Genomic DNA, 20,782 nt, shown 5'->3' on the forward strand with positions numbered 1-20,782 from the left:
TAGTCAGTTGTACAACTGAATGCATTCAACTGAAATGTGTCTTCTGCATTTACCCAACCCCTCTGAATCAGAGAGGTGCGGATGGCTGCCTTAATCGACATCCACGTCTTCGGCACCCGGGGAACAGTGGGTTAACTGCCTTGCTCAGGAGCAGAACAACATATGTTTTACCTTGTCAGCTCAGGGATTCAATACAGCAACCTTTCGCTACCCAAATAAAGGAGCATGAGGAATGTTATCTGATTGTTGTTGACTCTACCAATGCTACTTTACTTATTATAGGTGATGGTGGATTTGAGTGGTGAGGATATATCCAAGGGCTGGACGCAATGGTAAGATGCTCCTTCACCCAATTTGTGTTGTCAGCTCTGTGCTGTATTTGTGTTAACATTTGATATACATTTTATTTGGTTCAATAAACTAGGTTGTTGTTCATTCTATGGTTGTATCTTCGGGTGTGAGCAAATTGCTATAGAAATCCTGTGTATGTATTATATTTGTTGGTCACATTTTAGTTTTAAGCCATTGCCATTTGTTGCCCCACTGGTGTCTTGTAGGTATGACCTCACTGAAGATGGTAGCCGCAAAACGGTCCAGGCATAGAGAGGGACATAGGAAGACCTTCACCTCCATAATCATAAACACACATCCTGCTGTTTCAACCCTAGTGACATTCAATTCAAAAAGGCTTTATAGGCATGACAAAAATCACATTTTGTATATCCAATTGACATTCATAGAAACACACCACTCTGCTTTCATTTAGTGTTATCACTTATCAAAGGGGACATCATTTTAATTTTCTTAGTTTTTTTCCCCTTTCATTTGTGTTTTATATCATGTTGACGCATGTAGAGATACAACTTGAAGTGTCGCTGCAACGTGCTGTTCCTGCACTATTGAAAGATGTCAAAGTTTCACAAAATTGTCCTGATTTTGGTTAATGTGTCATAAAGCACATTTACTGCCTTGTTTTCTAACTTGTTCAGTGTTTATATATGCATAAATGGACTAAATCGTTTTCATTGTTATTTGTTACTATTGAAGGAAATTACGTTGGAATCCTATTTGTTTTCTTTGACATTGAATGGACTGCATATCTATTGATGTGACTGTAATTCCCATCAAAAGGACAGATATTGCTACTATGGAAGTTACAAGATGTAAACAAGGATGACCAGTTAATTTGTTTTATATGTTTTTGTCATGCAGTGTTATTTGGTCTATGTTTACTTTTGCCTATTTTCTTCATGCTAACGGTAATCAATTACTCCTACAGTGATCAAAAGTCCTACCACTGGATTCACATTTAAAAAATATATATAAAATGATTGTTCAGTATATTCTATACTGTATATTTTGAAGGATCCAGTGCAATTTAGAATTATGTTCAGATGAAGGGGTATGTCAGGGCGGGGATATGTTCTGCTCTGGTGTACAGTAATAGTATATCTAAACAGATAAGAGTTTGAGTTGTTTATTGTACTAAATCATTTGTAAATGAATAGAGGACCATATATGAATGGTCTCTTACACCAGACACATTATGCCATTTTTCAAAAAAAAAAAATTGCAACATTGTGTGAAGTTTTGTTTTTATTTTGTCGAATGATGACAGAATGTGCCATAGGCTACTCCTGTACGTATAAGCCATGCAATGCTGTTTTTATCTTGAAACACGTTCATATTATGCATTACAAACATCTTAAATACTCTGTCAGTTATCTTTCCTGTGCCTTAACACCTTCACACTTACTGTACAAATGTACATGAAACATTAAGGAATCAAGTTCTCACATTTGGAATAAGTATATTCATGGTTTGTTTTGAATAATAAAAGAGATGTTTCTCTTTAATAAAAAAAAAAGGTTAATTTAAAGTTATGTGTAATGACTAGATTTCCCTGTGAAAATTTGACTGGTCCTAAATACATTGTAAGCCTTTGTAAGACTTTCTATGTCTGAGAGTATGTATCTAACTAGGTCCTTGTTTTGCTGTACATAAGCTCCATCTAGTGGTTTTTCAGACGCAACTTTAGTTGAGGTTCTTTTAATTTATAATGACTTACTATTGTGTTACTTTATCATTTAAAAATAACCAATACAAATGAGAGAGACACTAACACAATGTGTGTGTGTTTACAGATTACTTTAAAGGCCCGGCCCAGAGCAGTCAATCTTTATTTTCTGTATAAGGTTGAAATAAAACTGTGAAATTGTCAAAATGATGATCACGCCCTTTTAGTGTAAGAGCTGTTTAAATAAATTGCATGACATTCCAGCCTGTTTTGGTGCGATTGAGTTTTGGCGCGATTGAGTTTTGGCCTGCCTGGTGACATCACCAGGCGGTAAATTAGTTATTACTCCAAAATCAATAACATAAGTAGCCTTGCTCCACACACAAAAATACTGCTTAAAGAAAGTAGGCTATACAGTCAAAGATAGTTTTGAAAATGCCTCGCAAGCTAAGCTCATGCGCAGAAACACCTCATCGAACTGCGCTTGTGCTTGCCGTCCACTCAAAAGGCACTGCTTCGATATAGTTACTTTTGACGAAAATGAAAACGTGTCTGTTTGTCACATTCAGGAGTTTTGGAGTAATAACATGTTCAGCTACTTACGACATTGGCTCAAATCTAGGTTGTACCTTCATACATCGAAAAACTAGCGCCCTCCTCACTATGGCTTCAGACCCCAAGGCAGACCTACCCAGCCCTTCAGACCCCACTTATGGGCTCTGCCTGGCCAGAGAGGGGAGGCACTGATAATGGGGTGGCTTACTGTTAGGGCCCACTTTAGCAAGTGTTGACGTTATTATTACCCTGCTCCAGGTGCCCAGGTTCCCTGAGCTGTTGCGGGTAACCACAAGCAATATAGTTCATGGGCGGCAAGTAGCCAGTAACCGTAAGTAAATCCCCGAGCTAAATAGTTGAACAATCTGTCGATGTGCCCTTGAGCAAGGAATTTAACCCTAATTGCATCTGTAAATCGCTCTGGATAAGAGAGTCTGCTAAATGACTAAAACGTAAACTCAGGAAGAATTGTTCACTTCTCTCATTGACTTTCCAACCCCTGGTCTGCTTCGGATGTATGGTGATGTTAGGCATATATAAGATGGTGGATGAATGAAGATAGTTCACTCAGGCTGTTTACCATTGGACAAAAAATAAAAAAGGATCTGTTCCGGGTTATTTAAGGGGGTGGCTCTCCCATAGACACCAATGCGATGGTAACTGGGTCTCTGGTCTTCTTTAGATCATTGACTTCTATTAAAAATGAGGGAGTGGGATGTCTCGCTTCCTCTTCTGTCTCTGGAGACTTCACAACAGTCTGTCACGTGGCTCTGGACGTTGTCAAATCAAAATTTGCGCGGGGAAGCTGCGAATATAATAAGAAAATAGTTGATGATTTATAAGAACGGCATACGACATTGGTATGTATTTAACATTAACTTAGCTAGTGGTTTATGATATGCTGATGTACTCTCGATTTCTTTTTGTCCTTAAAACGGAAACACGAAGCAAATTCGGTTTGTTAGCTAACATTGTTATTCAGATTTAACGAGATATTTTACTTCTTATTTCACAGTACTGGCAAACATGTCTAAGCGAGAGGCATTTTTAGACTCCATCTGCAAAGACAATGTGGGGGAATTTCTCATTTTCACTAAACTCCATGTGAGTAACATTAGCTACAATGTTGTTTTTGCAAAACTTCAAATAGGAATAGGAGTGGTTCCCAAGCTTTATAACAATAAATAAACAGTCAGGCTTTCAACTTACTCTTAAGTGGTAATAATAGAATGCACTAGGTGCAATTTCGAAATTGGGTATCTAGTGTATCATCAGTTTTCCTTTCGTCATGTCAGTCATTGCCTACCTTAGCTTTTTATAACTTTTCAGAAATGCAAATGTTTTTTAGCATATATTTTTTTGTAATGTTTGAATCACTCAAATATCACATGAATACACACACATTAGCCATGGCAAACTGTACAGAATAGCAGGAAATAAGCTTTAAACCCCCTGACAACAAGAGGGCAACCGTTTGTCAAAAACAGAAGGACACGGCTGAGCCCTTTGACCTGGATGAGGTCCTGCAGGAGCTGCCAAAGGGCCAGAGAGAGGCACTGTGGGCCCGACTAGTCACACTACTTTGTGACCAGCTGGCAGCCTTCGCACCAGAGCACTGGGATGCTGGCTTAGAGGAGGACAAGCAGGACAATGACATGGAGGTGGTGTCCCCAGACCGGGTGAGTAGAGTTGTCACAATACTACATTTAAGGGATACAGTCCTAATGTTGGGGAAAAAAAATGCGTTATGTTGTCACCTAAAGTCAATTGTTTGTTTTCCCAAGCTATAATGCACACTATTTGACATAAAGAAGGTTCGACCAAAGAGTTTAGTCTGCCTTGTTTTTCTGCCATGGAGAACCGTAGTCTCATGACAATTCCACATCCTGACCACTCTCCCTCTCTTCTATATTCTTCCACACGGGGCTTGACAACAGTTGTTTAATTCTTGCTCTGACTTCATCTCCTACATCTGATGTCAGCGTTCAGTTGTCTACTATTCCTTGATTGAGAGGTGGTAATTGTTGAAGGAATTTAATTCCTCTGTTTTAATTCCCAATCAAAATTAAACACTCTGTCAATTCATAAGAATTTGTATGACCCTTATTTTATAAGAATGGACAGAGCCCCGGTCTTAAAAGTCAAGTAACAGCCTTTAATTCAAGAGAGTACTGAGTTCATACACATTTTACCACAGGTTATAAACTGAAAATGACGTCAGCGTTTTCTAAATGTTCTGTCTCTTCTTGACACTGGTAGAAAGGCTCTATAGATCTCAAGCCTTCCCTCCTCGCCTAGAGCCAAGGTCAGTCAGTGTAGATAAGCATTCTAGACAGTCTGGAGATAGTTCATTCATTTGTACAAGTAACAGACCGTCATTGTTCCAACTTTTGCCCACGTTCACACACCTCCGTTCCAGTACCAAGGCTGTGTCTCAAGCCTTCCCACATCCGTCTCCCTACCAATTTAATATAATTTACGAGTCAAGGTTTTCTTGTGTAGATAAGCATTCTAGCCAGTCTGATTCATTTGTACCAATGAACAGACCGTCATTGTTACTAAACTCTTGACCACATTCACTTCAGTACTGGGATCAGATAAGAAAATTCATACATATACAGTAACATTTAGTATTTTGATTAGTACATATACAGTAACATAATTGTATTCGGATTAGTCAGTCCTGATTGAAATGTATACATAATTAGTCATCATTGATAAAAAAATCCCTTAACAGTAATCTATTTCGTTATTTAGACACACACCATGTCTGTCCTTGAGGGAGTGACTCTAGTGGTCACAGCTTCTGTGGATGTCATTAAGGATGGCGACACCTACAATTCTCTCTTAGAGTGTGGCAACATATTAAATGGTGAGTTTTTATTACATTTTTTAGTATGAACTCTCCTTGTTTTAGAGTAATAAGAATACATTATTTAATTTCTATAGTGCTTTTTTTTTGTATAGAAAGAATCTCAAAGCGTTTGAAAATACATGTTTTACGGAGCCTGGTTAACACGACTCACATGGTCAGTGAGGGAGAGCTGACACACTGGTCTGGCCAGGAGGCCTTTGTAGATGCAGTATTTGTGCAGAGTTGTACTTATTTCTGGCTGAGCTTTGACGGCGCTCGGGGGCTGTGTGGCTGTCCGTGTGTGTTTGAGTGAGAAAGACACGGAGGAGAACCAATCAGTAAAAAAGCAGTTATCGACACCATGCTGACAACATCAAAAGAGCCTTTCCAGACTGAAGTCAGGAGGACTTTGAGTTAGGTGTCAGCCAGACTATTTTAAGTACCCCAACCCTTCAGTCTGTCTCTGTCCAACAACCCCAGGTGTCCTGCCTTACCTTCCTGCCTCTGAGATGCCTCTGCGGCAGGCTATCCACGGTCTGTGCGAGGCTTGGTGGAAGAAAGGCCTCCTTGGTAAAGAAGAGCTGGGCCGCACAGCCTTCCTTGGAAGCCTGGAGAAGACCCTCATACTGAAGAAACCAGTACGTACCCTTTAGCACCAACATGGCCTATTGTTGCTTTTCTGTTTTGCTCTCTGTCAGTCGTCCTTTTTCTCTAGCGAGCTTTCTGGACTTGCTTTCAGTTATTCTGGTGGGAAATAGAAAATGATAGGCTACCAGGGTTTTTTCTGGTGTGTGTGATGCGGGTGTGGCTATGGATGTGTCCAATGATGTGGTCTCCGACCGGACATTTTAGAGGCCCTCCTGTTGGCCCGTAATGACAAAATTGTTTCAAAGCTAATTTCCTGTAATTCTACACATTTGGCCGTGTAGTAGAGATAAAAATGTTGCAATTTTGAGGCTAATTTCCTGCAGTTCTACACATTTTGCCATGGGTTATGCTGTCTAAGTGACAAACATTATACCAAAATCAATTGGGGCCACATGCCATGACCAAAATACTCTTGAATGCATAATTTTGGGAATTTGTTTCTCTCTGACTGTCTAGCTTTTATTTTGGTGATTGTTAGTTATCAACGGTGATCTTGTTTAAAAAATAATATATATAGATAGGTTCATTATCTTTTCTAAATGCACTACATTACCAAAAGTATGTGGACACCTGCTCGTTGAACATCTAATTCCAAAATCATGGGCATTAATATGGAGTTGCTCCCCCTTTGCTGCTATAACAGCCTCCACTCTTCTGGGAAGGCTTTCCACTAGATGTTGGAACGTTTCTGTGGGGACTTGCTTCCGTTCCGCCACGAGCATTAGTGAGGTTGGGGACTGATGTTAGGCGATTAGGCCTGGCTCGCAGTCGGCATTCCAATTCATCCCAAGGGTGTTCAATGGGGTTGAGGTCAGGGCTCTGTGCAGGCCAGTTTGGGAAAGGGCTTTCCCCAAACGTTTGCCACAAAGTTGGAAGCACAGAATCGTCTAGAATGTCATTGTATGCTGTAGCATTAAGATTCCCCTACATTGGAACTAAGGGGCCTAGTCCGAATCACGAAAAACAGCCCCAGACCATTTCCTCCTCCACCAAACTTTATAGTTGGCACTATGCATTGGGGCAGCTAGCGTTCTCCTGGCATCCATCAAACCCAGATTTGCCTGTCAGACTGCCAGATGGTGAAGTGTGATTCATCACTCCAGAGAACGTGTTTCCACTGGTCCAGAGTCCAATGGCAGTTAACTTTACACCGCTCCAGCGAACGCTTGGGATTGTGCATGGTGATCTTAGGCTTGTGTGTGGCTGCTTCCAGAGGCAATTTGGACATAGGTGGCCCTAAAAAAAACACTTAGGCAGCCCTCCCAAGAGTTTTCTATGCAGGAACAATCCTGGGTACATGTTTACATATTTACTTTTTTATTTATTTTTCTTCCAAGTGCTTGCTTTTTATCTTGTGTGCCCTATCTGATTGTCTCTCCTCATCCTCTGTGTTTTGTGAAGCCCCCTATATCCCTAATCATCTCCATAAGGAGCCTGAGTCAAAAATATTTTTTCTCTCCACTCCCTGGTCTCGACAACAGACGAGTGCTCTCTAATCACCCGGTACACTCATTCAGGGATCAACTGAAGAATTAGTTTGAATGACAGTATGTGCTCTTCATTTTATCTCTGTCAGAACTGAAGTCTTCTTCTACACTAGTGTATCAGAGAGGTGGCTGTTTGCATTGGAGTGATTTTATGATTTGTGATCCTCTTGTTTCTGTGAGAGTGAGATGGATTCCTTGCAGGCAGTATCTGCATTTTAGGCTGTTCTCCAGTATGGGTCTCTGGTTATCTGGGGGAAGAATATCTCTGTACTAACCTTTTGTCTCATCTTGGCACCTTTTGGCGTCTGCATTGACTCGTTTTTGTATTTGGTTTGCTGAATGTTGTCGCTGCGTTGTGTGCACGTTCTCAGGGGGCTGAAATCCAACGGCTTTGGGGTTTCCATGAAGTGCTGTTCACTGTGGACTTTGCGTCGGAGTACAGCAAGGAGCTGATCGATCTGCTGCTACAGTGCTTCCTCAGTGTCAATCACATTAAAAATGAAGATGTAAGTATGTCTTTTTACTGGGGTGTGTGTGTAAGAATTGTTTTTTGAAATACTTAAAAATGGTTGAATTTCAAATATTTTCTCTGCCCGTTTGAGCTTGCCTAGCTTAATAAACCAAAAGAAAAGTTCCAAAACTGCAAACCCTAACCACCTGGAACTCCAGACAAAAGAAAAAGCTGAATGTTTTTATATATATTTTTTTCCCATGTATTTGAAACCCGGGTCTGGTGTGTGTGTGTGTGTGTGTGTGTGTGTGTGAGATCTTATGCTATGCTATCATGCTCACATTGTCGTTCCGATAACATGACTTTCGTTGACAGGGGAAGCGTCTGATGGTCTTCCTCTTTAGCTGGAATGTCAACTTCATCCGGATGATCCATGGAACCATCAAAAACCAGCTACCTTACTTTGCAAAGTAAGTGTTTGCATTTGTAGTTTCCTATTAAGGTACTAAGTGTCCTTGTTATAATGTCTGGGAGGTTGGGGGTTCGATCCCCGGTCGAGTCATACCAAAGACTCAACAAAAATGGGACCCGATGCCTTTCAGCTTGGCACTCAGCATTTAGGGTAAGGCCCCATGACAGACTTAGTGTCCTGTCCAGGAGGTGTACTTGCACATCAAGCTGCCTCATGCTACAGAAACAGGAGATGGGACGTTCTGGCTCGGTCAAGGTTTACTTATTCAAAAGTAGCTGTCAGGAGGCAATGGTTTTCTCCTATTCAATTCATGATGATATACCTGTTTTTTGACTGCTTGGTTGAACTCTGTTGATTTTTCCCAGGCCCCAAACTGACCACATAGCTGAGATCTACTGCCGAGCCTGGAAGAAGGCTTCTGGGGTCTATCTGGAGCAGATAGAGAGCACGTGCATCCAGGACTTCATGCAGCACGCTGTGCTCCTGCACAGGACCTCACCCGTCCATGCCAAAGTCAGACAGGTGGGTGCCGTGAACATTTCACTTAGTGTGTTTCAAACATATTTCTCACTCTGTCTGCTTCAGAAATAATATATATATTTTATTTTTTACAAATCGATACCTGGTGTCAAATATCAATATAATATTGAGATATGTAACTGTATCAATTACATTTAAAAAAATATATATTTTTATCATTAATATAAGGAAAAGTAGTACTTCACCAACACAAATTTCCTGTATTTATTTTCTATTTTTTCATAACAAGACTAAGGCTTTAGCATCATATCAGCAAACCTCCAGCTGGCTTACTTTACCACAAAGCCTACATATTCACTGCAATGGTTGACGTTTATTTTATGTGTGTGACTTTAACTCTCATCTGTGTAGATACTGAGCTACTTTCACAAACGGAAGGGCCGCCATGGGTTGGATGAGATGCTTTACAGACTCTACAAGCCCATTCTATGGAGAGCGCTAAGCGTACAGTCAAATTTTCCTTGATACACGTACTCTCTTTATTTCTGGATAGTGTTTTTTTTTATGTTGTTGAACTAATGAAGAAGTCTTCTCTCTATAATTGCAGGCTGCCAACTCTGAGGTCCGGGCCAATGCCACTCTGCTCTTCACAGAGGCCTTCCCTATTAACAATCCTAGCCAGAGCAGTGAGAAGATGGACGAGACCATCCAGAAACAACTGGACACGCTGGTCGTAAGTCAATGTATTATGACGTTGAATTTCCAAGTGGTCGTTTTATGTTTGTGAATCCCTGAAATGCCATAAGTTGAGCTAATATGCGGCAGATAGCCAAATCAAATCAAATCAAATTTTATTTGTCACATACACATGGTTAGCAGATGTTAATGCGAGTGTAGCGAAATGCTTGTGCTTCTAGTTCCGACAATGCAGTAATAACGAGCAAGTAATCTAACTAACAATTCCAAAAAAAACTACTGTCATACACAGTGTAAGGGGATAAAGAATATGTACATAAGGATATATGAATGAGTGATGGTACAGAGCAGCATAGGCAAGATACAGTAGATGATATCGAGTACAGTATATACATATGAGATAAGTATGTAAACCAAGTGGCATAGTTAAAGTGGCTAGTGATACATGTATTACATAAGGATGCAGTCGATGATATAGAGTACAGTATCAACGTACGCATATGAGATGAACAATGTAGGGTAAGTAACATTATATAAGGTAGCATTGTTTAAAGTGGCTAGTGATATATTTACATCATTTCCCATCAATTCCCATGATTAAAGTGGCTGGAGTAGAGTCAGTGTCATTGACAGTGTGTTGGCAGTAGCCACTCAATGTTAGTGGTGGCTGTTTAACAGTCTGATGGCCTTGAGATAGAAGCTGTTTTTCAGTCTCTCGGTCCCAGCTTTGATGCACCTGTACTGACCTCGCCTTCTGGATGGCAGCGGGGTGAACAGGCAGTGGCTCGGGTGGTTGATGTCCTTGATGATCTTTATGGCCTTCCTGTAGCATCGGGTGGTGTAGGTGTCCTGGAGGGCAGGTAGTTTGCCCCGGTGATGCGTTGTGCAGACCTCACTACCCTCTGGAGAGCCTTACGGTTGAGGGCGGTGCAGTTGCCATACCAGGCGGTGATACAGCCTGCCAGGATGCTCTCGATTGTGCATCTGTAGAAGTTTGTGAGTGCTTTTGGTGACAAGCCGAATTTCTTCAGCCTCCTGAGGTTGAAGAGGCGCTGCTGCGCCTTCCTCACGATGCTGTCTGTGTGAGTGGACCAATTCAGTTTGTCTGTGATGTGTATGCCAAGGAACTTAACTTGCTACCCTCTCCACTACTGTTCCATCGATGTGGATGGGGGGGTGTTCCCTTTGCTGTTTCCTGAAGTCCACAATCATCTCCTTAGTTTTGTTGACGTTGAGTGTGAGGTTATTTTCCTGACACCACACTCCGAGGGCCCTCACCTCCTCCCTGTAGGCCGTCTCGTCGTTGTTGGTAATCAAGCCTACCACTGTTGTGTCGTCCGCAAACTTGATGATTGAGTTGGAGGCGTGCATGGCCACGCAGTCGTGGGTGAACAGGGAGTACAGGAGAGGGCTCAGAACGCACCCTTGTGGGGCCCCAGTGTTGAGGATCAGCGGGGAGGAGATGTTGTTGCCTACCCTCACCACCTGGGGCGGCCCGTCAGGAAGTCCAGTACCCAGTTGCACAGGGCGGGGTCGAGACCCAGGGTCTCGAGCTTGATGACGAGCTTGGAGGGTACTATGGTGTTGAATGCCGAGCTGTAGTCGATGAACAGCATTCTCACATAGGTATTCCTCTTGTCCAGATGGGTTAGGGCAGTGTGCAGTGTGGTTGAGATTAGCCTAGCGTGTGGTTGAGATAGCCTAGCAGTGAAGAGCGTTGGGCCAGTAACCGAAAGATTGCTGGTACGAATCCCCAAGCCGACTAAGATGCAAAATCTGTCAGTGCCTTTGAGCAAGGCACTTAACCCTGAAGTCAGTCTGGATAAGAGCGTCTGCTAAATGACTTAAATGTAAATACGACAATTTGGAATAATGAAACGCAGAATGTTTCTGTGTGGATTTAAATGGTTTAAATAGTTCAAGTGTAGTGAGTCTATTTTATCAGCATGTGTACAGTGTCTTCCTGTTTTAATAAGTGATGTCTGCTTAATATTCGAAAGCTCTCACCTGTTTGTTCCTGTGTGTCGGTGTGTGTTTGTAACATGACAGTGCCTGCTAGAGGACCCTCAGCCTCTGGTACGCTCCACAGCCACCCTCGGGGTCTGTAAGATCCTGGCCAAGTGCTGGGAGGTCATCCCCCCCACTGTCATCACCGACTTCCTCAAGAAGCTTGTGGTAGAGCTGGCCAATGATACCACCTCCCCCGATGTCCGCTGCTCTGTCTTCAAGGTGAGTTACCACAGTATTGAATACAATAAAACACTACATATATTAGAACATTATGGCTACGTCCAAAATGGCACCCTATTCCCTGTATAGTGCACTAATTTGACACGTCCTTAAGGTTCTGGTCATACATACTATGCATGTATAAGGAATAGGGTGCCATTTGGGATGCAGACCTATATGAACTCTGACCCCCCCCCCTCTAGTCATCACAGCGGTTCTGTGTTGTTATTATGGATTACAATTAAATCTTCTCTCCAGTGTTTGACCATCGTGCTGGACAATGGCCACAGTCACCCGTTGCTGGAGCAGCTGCTGCCAGCTCTGAAGAACAGCCTCCATGACACCTCGGAGAAAGTACGCGTGGCCTTCCTCAACATGCTGCTCAAGATCAAAGCAGTGCGAGCCGCCAAGGTAAAAATACCGCTTGCGTGTATTTCTGTTTTGTGCAAAACCACAACGTATTACCTAACAAAAAGACAACAATGACGATATTCAAAGTACAACTATACATTATACTAAATGTATATTTCTTCATTGTTGTCATTTTGTCAGGAAATACACTAGTTATTTCTGTTTGTGTTGGGAGAGGTTTTTGATTCCCCGCTTATCTCAATAGTACTGTCAGACATTATTTGTGATGCTCACCCTGCCGTACCTCTCCTCTCTCCAGTTCTGGAAGGTGGCCTCCATGGAACACCTGCTAGCCCGTCTGGCCGTCGACTCGCAGCCTGTCTCCAAGCGCATCGTCAACCTCCTCTTCAATTCCTTCTTCCCCGTCAACCAATCAGTGGAGGTGTGGTGCGAGCGCTGCGTCACTCTGATTCAGATGAACCCCAAGGCAGCTAGGACTTTCTACCAGTATGCACACATCTACACAGCCCCCACTAACATAGGTCAGTTTGGCCTTCAGCTACAGTATGTAGCGCCTGTCAGCATATGTGGGATTTAAAGGGATAGTTTGACATTTTTCCAGTCCTTGCGCTAACGCTAGTTAGCAATCGCTCCAGAAACGACCTTCAACTTCCTTCAAACTGCAAGCATAGATATACAAAATGGTACCCATGAGTTCATCCGATTCTGGGTAAGTAGAGAACAAAAAAAAAAAAAGGGCTTCATTGCCAAACTCTCGAACTATCCATTTAAATCGCTCGTTAATCTGTTGACAGTACTGACCTGTCTAAGGTCTTTATTCCCCCTAGATCCTATTCCAACTAAGTATCTAGCTAGCAGATGTTATGCAAGTTGTTAGAAATCCCTGAATGAAAGTCTGTTTGACTGTACCGCTTGTGTCCCAGTCAAGCTGATGCTGATAATCCGCCGGTGTTTGAACGCCTGCATCCAGACTGAAGACCTGAATGAGACCAAATCAAACCAGGAGAACACAAGTGTAAGACTGATTTTTGTCGCACTGAATGTCAGCTCACTTACAAGACTAAGGAAATTGTCGTTTGTCAATGGAATGAATCTACAATAATCACTTTTTTTTTGCCATCATTCAAATTGTAATATAAAATGAGTACATCCCACCCCTTCAGCTAAATGCCTCCGCTCATTCCTGTCGTATCACATAACCCAACGTATAATCTTGTTTTACTCAATTGTTTGGAAATGTAGTCCTAAACAAACACTTTCCAGTTTTTACCATGTCTTGAAGCTATCATTTTGATCGGTCTCTCTGGTGTACTGGATGGTCGGTCCTTGCATCCGTAACTCTGTCTATGAATTTAAGTGTTTACTTGTCTCCAGCATAGAAAGCTAGTATGAGGGTTTGCGCTCAGGCTAGAATGAATAGTGGCCGGTGCGAGAGAGAACATTTCCTTAGAGTTCAGTAGTTCTCGAACCGTGAGAAAGAAACAAGGAGGCTGATGTGCTACAATATACTTCATTGAATGCCATGCTCAAAAGGTAAGTGCAAGAAAAATTAAATAGGCATTTTCTATTCTTTCGAGCATGGTATTTATTTAAGCATATTTTGGCATCCCAGCTTCCTTGGTGTTTTCCTATTTGTGGTTTGAGGGCAAGTACCTACTGGACTCTATATTTCTCCAGCCCCATTGCTCAGTAGTTTACCACAACAAGTTGCACGGTGACCGCTTTGTTGTATTTGAAATCCCAGATTTAAAACAAAGTTCCTTGCAGGTTCTGGAGCATGTCTTGTCGGTCAAGGACATGGCGTCCATGGCCAGTCTGCTGGAGGTGGTGGTGATCTTGTGGAGGAGCATCCGGAAAGCCCTGGAGCTCAACAAGAACGCCCTCCAGTACACCACTGCCAAGTTTTGCACCGTTGTGCCCAAGTACTTCAATGTCTTCCAGGTGTGAGGTGGACTCGAGTTTACCCTATGGCAGTCACAACTTCGGTTGTGTCCCAATAATCTCTCCGAAGTGAACACTTGTTCACTTCCCTTCATAGATTTGAAAGGAAATGACTGGTTTATGGAAATGCCCTCTAGCCCATGCCAACACCAGTCCAATGCTTTCAAATGTGTGGGGAGTAGTGAACGAGTTCGCACTTAAAGGAAGAAGGTAAGATTATTGGTACGCACCCCAGATATCTTCCCCATCGTTTAAGATGTCCTCACCTTGTTTCTCTCTCTTTCAGGAGGATCGTTCCACAGTTCCCCTCATCCAACTGGCCTCCCTACTGCCCCCAGCTTCTGTCCCCACTTTCAGGTCTGTGGGGGTCCTGCTAACTTGTCGTCCTTTTTGGCCTCTTCAGGCTCTCTCTGTGTCTGTCTGTGTTAACCCTGTCTCTCTGGTCCCTGTGTTCCAGCTGTGGGGTGCTGTCCAGGCTGAAGAGGCTGGAGGCGGGGGCCCAGGTGTCCCAGTACAGTCAGATCATCGAGTGCCTGTGTAGCTGGGGCCAGGCTGCACACGTCCTGGAGCTCATCACAGACTGGCTCACTGATGCCTTACCCACCCCCGCTGTAAGCAACACGCACAGAGGTTGTGTCACAAATGGCACCCTATTCTCTATATTTTGACCTACTTTTGACCAGGGTCCATAGGTTCCCTGGTCTAAAGTAGTGCACTATATAGGGAAAGGGTGCCATTTGAGATACAGACACAGATGAATAGGGATGCCTCAGAGAGACCCTCGGCGGCTCCTTGGGATATTTTATTAGGCATTGTAATGCAGAAAGGAGGGATGCATCTACATAGTAATAAATCTTACTATATTTACTTTATTCTGAGTAAACAAAGAGGTTTGTCTTCAATTTTTTTTGCCTTAATGCTCTTTATAGTAGTGTACTGAGATGTAATCATGACATCGTTGGACATTACCCCACCTCTCTGCTCCCCCTTCTCCTCCACAGGGCAAAGGGAACACCAGTCGGAAAGTGCGCATCCAGGAGACGGTGGAGGCCAAGCCAGACCTGGGGCTAGATTACCTGGAGTACCTGGTCAGTCGTACCTCCACGCGGGACTGCATCCTGCCCTTCAGGCAGGGCCAGATCAAACAGCTGCACAAAGCCCTCGGGGCCTGGAAGGTAGAGTAGATAATATAATTACACAGTTGTATAGATTGGTTATATGTGCGGTGAGTAGGTATGAACAGAGGTGGTACCTGTGTCATGTTTTCCTTCTCAGTCAGTGCTGTTATCCCATCTGAGCTCTTCTGAGGCCCAGGCGGATGTCCCCAGAGCAGAAACGGCACTAAGAGCATTTGCCCTTCACGCACGTCTCAGTGCCCATCTACAGCACAAAGTTAGTCCCATTGCTTACATGCCTCCGCTTTTGAACCAATCTGTGTACAGTATTGCCCATGATAAACTGACTTATAAAGTTATCCATTTATTGCTAGCATAATAACACTAATGTGCATCTGTTTTTTATTACTACCCTTAAAGCTTCTACTACTTTGCGTGTTGTAGCTATCAATTGTCCCATTATAGCAGCCACTCATATTAGCAGACTTTTATTTAATTTCAAACATCAAGTATAGGCTACTAACAATATCAGCTTTAATGTCCTCGATAAGTGTCGGTTTGAGCAGTGTACTGTAGGTACTTTGGTTTATCGTCCCAGATCTAGTAGACACTATTTAGGATATAACCACTGGTCTGTGCAGTGTTTTGGGTATAACCACCTTTTATTACCATTTATAACCACCTGGGCTTGCTATAACCACCGTTACTTGCTTTCCCAGTTCTCGGAGGGGAGGGATTTCCTTGTCCCTGTGGAGAACACGGCAGCGTGGGTGGCAGAGAGAGTGCTGCCCTTCCTGGTCGGCCCCAGTGAGGGAGGGGTCACTGAGCAGCAGCGGGACCTCGCCAGGCAGGTAGTAGAGGTACGTGTGACCCTCTGGATAGGGAGACAGGTATCAATCACAGGACAGGGTTTACACTATCATTTTGTACAGAAGACCTAAGCGTTAATTCTATGTTCAGTACTCCGCGGTACCTCAGAGGTGTCAAACTCAATTCCCGGAGGGCCGTATGTCTGCCGGTTGTGTTATTTTCTTTCAATTTGTGTCGTACTAAGACAGCCAGGCGAGGGGAACTCATAACTAATCAATTACCTTAATTGATCATTCAAGGCAGGAGCAAAAAAAAACAGGAGATACTCTGCCTTCCAGGAATTGGGTTTGACACCCGTGCTTTACCTGTAGACAGAGGGAACATGAATCAAATCAAATGTATTTAGTTAACCAAATTGTGATAACTGCTGATTTAAAAAGGGGTTATCTGGAAACCTTAACACATGAGTAATATAGCATTAGACTTTTATCAAATATCAGACATAAAAGAATAGCCATAGAATATAGTTATGTGTATTACGCTGCTACAGTATTAGCCAGGACATTAGGCCCTAGTAATGTACGAGCAGCTTTATGGTATTATGGTCAGTAGATCAATTCTTGTCATGGATCTCTCCTATGCTGTCAGTCTATGAACAGGCTGATGGTTCATCCTAAATTGCACCCTATTCCGTGCACTACTTTTTACCAGAGCCCTATAGGTCTTGGTCAAAAGTAATGCACTACATAGGGAATAAGGTGCCATTTGGGACGTCTGTTTTATAGATTGTTATTCAGCTCTGGTCCACACTCTCACGTGTCAGCTCTCCGTTGTACGTCTCTCACTCCCAGAGAGCAAGATGGACTCATTTATTCTTTGAAATGGGCTTCTATAGTTATTTCTTCCATTTACTCTCTCAAGTGTGTCACCCAGAGGCTGCTGCTGTGATCAGATATTGAAAATAAACCCCTCATTTATCTTAATACCCACTTCTGTTGCTTCCACTAACTCTAGAGCTCCAGCACCAACACTTGAGATTAAGATACTATGGTATGGTGGCTTATTCAATGCGTCGTTTTCAGGACAAATTAGCACAAAAATATAATTTTTAATTCTTTTTTTTTTATTGTCCCATAATATAGTTTGTTTAGTTGGTCTTTCGGCATTATTCCAGGTTCTTAAAAACAGTTGCGTTTTATAAATTCTGAATTACTATGCTGACACAATAAAAAAAACATCAGTCATTTTTCTGTCCCTCTTTGTGGAGTGAAAAGGTTGCTCTAACGTTGCGGTGATGTTTGGCAGTGTTTACTGACGGTGAGCAGAGATGTGATCCGGGTGGGCCTTGGGGACGAGGAGTTCAAAGGGCAGGTCCTTCACTTGTGCTCCATCGTGCTCCTCTCTGGTGAGTATATCTATACTTAACATATACTACTATAGAGACCTACAGAATCTAAATTAAGAAACATGCCATTTTCGACCATCTGTAAATCAACATTTCTATAAGGCACATTTAAGAACCGTAGATTCTATAGAATAGTTGTTGACTGGACTAGGCCACTCATTTCATTGTGTCTGAGGAAATTTGATGTGTGATTTGATGTGTGTGTTTTATTGTGTTCTCAGAGAAGGGCTACCTGTGTGTTCCTCTGCTGCTCTTTGTGCTGACGGAGGTGGCGGAGAACTACGTCCCCGAGAACCAGGACAACCAGTTCTCCATCATCCTCACCGTGGTCACCAATGTCTTCCAGAAGATCCTGGAGGTCATGGCTCGCTGCCTGAGGAAGGACCCCGAGGAGGGCCAGGAGGTGAGGAGGATGGCTTGCGTCCCAAATACCTTGATGGTTTGAGTGTCAATCAAAAGCACACGCGTAGATCATTTAGAGGTAGTCTCTTCAGTCACACTTTAAATGGCTGTCTATAAATAATACCTATTTGGCCCAACAACAGAAGCAGCTCTTGGGCCATATGTAATCAAGCTTCTCAGAGGACGTTTTTCAGTTACTGTACCACCAACAAAATTTTGCTCTCCCCAGTGTACCCCCGACTCTGATATGTCCACGTTCAGCTTTCAAATGTGAATGGATGACTTAAGGTTGTTTCTCTCCCCTGGCTCTTGTAGCTGTGGCACTTGGCTGTTACCGCTCTAGGAGACTTCCTCCAGGTGGTTCAGGCTTGGTCGGGCATGGGCTCCAACCCCCTAAACGGGGTGTTTTCAACAGTCTGTGCTGCCACCCTTGCAGCGACCCAACACTCCCTGCAAAAGGCAACAAAGATGGCTGATACACTATTTTCCAAGATAGAAAATGTGATTCCAAATGTTTTGATAGGTTGCGAAATAAAGAACATGGAACTGAAAACTGTTCCATCTTAGATGTCACATCCTCAAGAGGTCACAACACCAGAGACGGTCCAGGATTTGCCTCCTCTCTCAAGCATCTTGTTGAACGTTCTCCTCAAATCGCCCCCGGTCACAAGGTAAACAACCGACTACACTCCCAAGTGTTTTGCTGCTTTCTATTACTATTCACACTGACCCCGGCTCAGTTTGGTTTCCCTTTTTTTTTGTGATAAATGTTTTTACAGATTTTTTTTTTTTCCCACACAAAAAGGAATAACGAGGAAGAACAGACACCAAACAGTCAACCCCACACGGTGTCGTACAAAGAGCTCCAGCAATGGAATATATACTGTACTTTTCTCCTCAATTGGTGTTTCTAATCCGAGGCCTCTTCTCTTTTTCAGAGCCTTTCTGGCAGAGATCATCTCAACTGTCGACTCAGAGGTCATTGATGGTCTGACCGGATTGGCAGCAGTTCTTCACATTCTGGCAGTTGTCAGACAGAGTGAGTAAAATAAGTTGCAATAAAGAGAATTTCTCTAGTTTAAAAAAGAAAGAATGATTTCACATTCATGAATAGTTTCTAACAGGGTGTGGCTAAAAGTTTTTAGCTGTTACACTGGGAGTTTTGCCAGTGTGGAGCAGAGCGCGTGCCATTATCCACTGTTCTCGGGCCTGAGCCGGTTGCTTATGCCCAGGTTTCATTGAAATAAATGCCAGAAGCTCAGTATCCAGTGTAGCTGGCCTGTAATGATTGTTCCTGTCTTTGTTCCAGCTGGGAGGTTTAAGGCAGATCTGAAGAGTACAGCCATGTCCGTCCAAAGACAGCTTCAGAAACATTACGCTGTCACGGCTGAGGACGAAGGACACATCCAGAGGTGACTAGGTTAATGAACGTTGTAAGGTCTGTCCCATATGGCATCCTGTAGTGCACTACTTTTGACCAAGACCCATTTGGCTCTGATACCTTTTGTATGTTTTTAAGAATTAAGTATTTTTGAGTTGTTAGCTAGCTGTTATGGCATTTTACCCTAAATGTTAAGGAAACGTGCTCGTAAGTTGGGAATTGTAAGATGGCAAGTTATATTTTAAAATGACCCAATAGCAACCACAAAATTACATTACATTATTTATTTGTGTACCCCTTTTCCAGGGTAATCTACGAATCCGCTATCAACACTTTGAATGAGATTCTGATGCCATGCCCATGAGGGGGCAAGAGAACCTCATTTACACATTTAACATTTACTAATTGTTTCTTTGTTGCCAGTGTCAGCTTTTCCTCTGTTCTGTTGTTTCTAAGCTCTTCTATTCTGTGTGATCATGGTGTATGCAGCATGACTTGTATTTGCGCTTTGGATTTATGTATTGCGTCCGTATACTCTATGCTGCATAAACTGAACTGTTTGTAACATTGCTAAGTAACTGCCAAAAATACATTTGAAATGTGAGTTTCAACAGTGTCTTTGTGGATTCTCTCTAAAGGCCTCCACAAATCACTTACACTGCCACATGTTTTAGTTTAACTTATAGTACACATTTGCACTATTTTATTGAAGGAAATATAGTTTGTTTAGTTATGCTCCACCACTGGCAGAGAAGGTTAGTTTCTGTGGCTAAGGAGGAAGGACAAGAATGAAGAACTAAAGGCCAGCTGCAGGGGATGACAGGCAGACGTCCCTGCCACTGCTCCGCCACCAGGAGACATACCGGGATAAGGAGAGTAACATTGAGGAGTGGTGGTCCCCGGGTGATGACCCTCTAGCTGGTTTACAGGCACTGCTGGAGGTGCGACAGGCAGAGATGCCCAGCAGAAGGTTACCACCTATCTACCTGTATAAAGTATGTAGTGAATAGAGGGTAGCCCCGACTGGGACTAGAACCCATCAACTGTCAAGCCAAAACCTTAACCGTTGTGCCAAGAGGTCCGAACTGCTTGATGAAGTTGCAAGTTGTTGTGCTAAGGTTGCTACAATATGCACTTGTTGTTTGAACAATTTATTGATGGAAATGTAGTTTGTATGCTTTTAGTTATGTTCTATCCAACACAAATGCTCCAGACATTTCAATGCATGTATGAACTCTGTATGAACTTGAGTAGCCATGCTATATTATGGTATTTTAAAATTATTCTGCCACTGTTTATACAGCCTTACAATAAACAAATATATTAACTTGTTTATTCAGATGCTGAGTCAAACTATAAATGAGCTCATTTACTTTACTGTTAGTGCACTACTTTTTACCAGGACCTATAGCGCTATAGGCCCAGTTTCCCAAAAGCATCTTAAGGCATAAGGTCATATGGTTCTAA

The 20,782-nt window shown here is 42.7% G+C and overlaps 2 protein-coding genes across 5 annotated transcripts in view; both read left to right on the plus strand.

The window, feature by feature from the left end:
• Positions 1–2,280, plus strand: part of LOC112215625 (extended synaptotagmin-2-A) — a 34,913-nt gene extending 32,633 nt beyond the window's left edge. For all 3 annotated transcript variants that reach the window (XM_024374802.1, XM_024374801.2, XM_024374804.2), the window contains 2 exons: positions 283–332; positions 558–2,280. In XM_024374802.1, the coding sequence (XP_024230570.1) occupies positions 283–332; positions 558–603 (96 nt within the window). In that variant the 3' untranslated portion in view covers positions 604–2,280. The remainder of the gene's footprint in view (positions 1–282; positions 333–557) is intronic.
• A 954-nt stretch (positions 2,281–3,234) lies between these two features.
• LOC112215626 (condensin-2 complex subunit G2) lies at positions 3,235–20,656 on the plus strand. Of its 2 annotated transcripts, XM_024374805.2 has the most exons (27): positions 3,235–3,432; positions 3,588–3,676; positions 4,060–4,251; positions 5,330–5,444; positions 5,907–6,064; positions 7,933–8,067; positions 8,388–8,482; positions 8,850–9,006; positions 9,376–9,468; positions 9,572–9,697; positions 11,710–11,889; positions 12,148–12,300; positions 12,560–12,782; positions 13,185–13,276; positions 14,029–14,202; positions 14,489–14,559; positions 14,660–14,813; positions 15,204–15,377; positions 15,478–15,594; positions 16,037–16,177; positions 17,433–17,532; positions 17,754–17,935; positions 18,250–18,393; positions 18,502–18,605; positions 18,873–18,973; positions 19,244–19,346; positions 19,622–20,656. In XM_024374805.2, the coding sequence occupies exons 2-27, from the start codon at positions 3,599–3,601 to the stop codon at positions 19,677–19,679; spliced, it is 3,420 nt and encodes a 1,139-aa protein (XP_024230573.1). In that variant the 5' UTR covers positions 3,235–3,432; positions 3,588–3,598; the 3' UTR covers positions 19,680–20,656. The 2 variants fall into 2 exon arrangements, with proteins under 2 accessions (XP_024230573.1, XP_024230574.1); XM_024374806.2 differs by lacking the exons at positions 18,250–18,393; positions 18,873–18,973; positions 19,244–19,346; positions 19,622–20,656 and having other exon boundaries at positions 18,458–18,755.
• The last annotated feature ends 126 nt before the right edge of the window (positions 20,657–20,782 follow it).

The sequence above is a fragment of the Oncorhynchus tshawytscha genome, linkage group LG16 (assembly GCF_018296145.1).
Source record: "Oncorhynchus tshawytscha isolate Ot180627B linkage group LG16, Otsh_v2.0, whole genome shotgun sequence".
Lineage (NCBI taxonomy): Eukaryota > Metazoa > Chordata > Actinopteri > Salmoniformes > Salmonidae > Oncorhynchus > Oncorhynchus tshawytscha.

Coding starts and splice junctions, on each gene's coding strand:
- LOC112215626 (XM_024374805.2), top strand. CDS start 3,599: ATGTCTAAGCGAGAGGCATTTTTAGACTCCATCTGCAAAGACAATGTG. Junction 15,378..15,477: donor AAGCCCTCGGGGCCTGGAAG/GTAGAGTAGATA, acceptor TTTCCTTCTCAG/TCAGTGCTGTTATCCCATCT. Junction 17,936..18,249: donor ACCCCGAGGAGGGCCAGGAG/GTGAGGAGGATG, acceptor TGGCTCTTGTAG/CTGTGGCACTTGGCTGTTAC.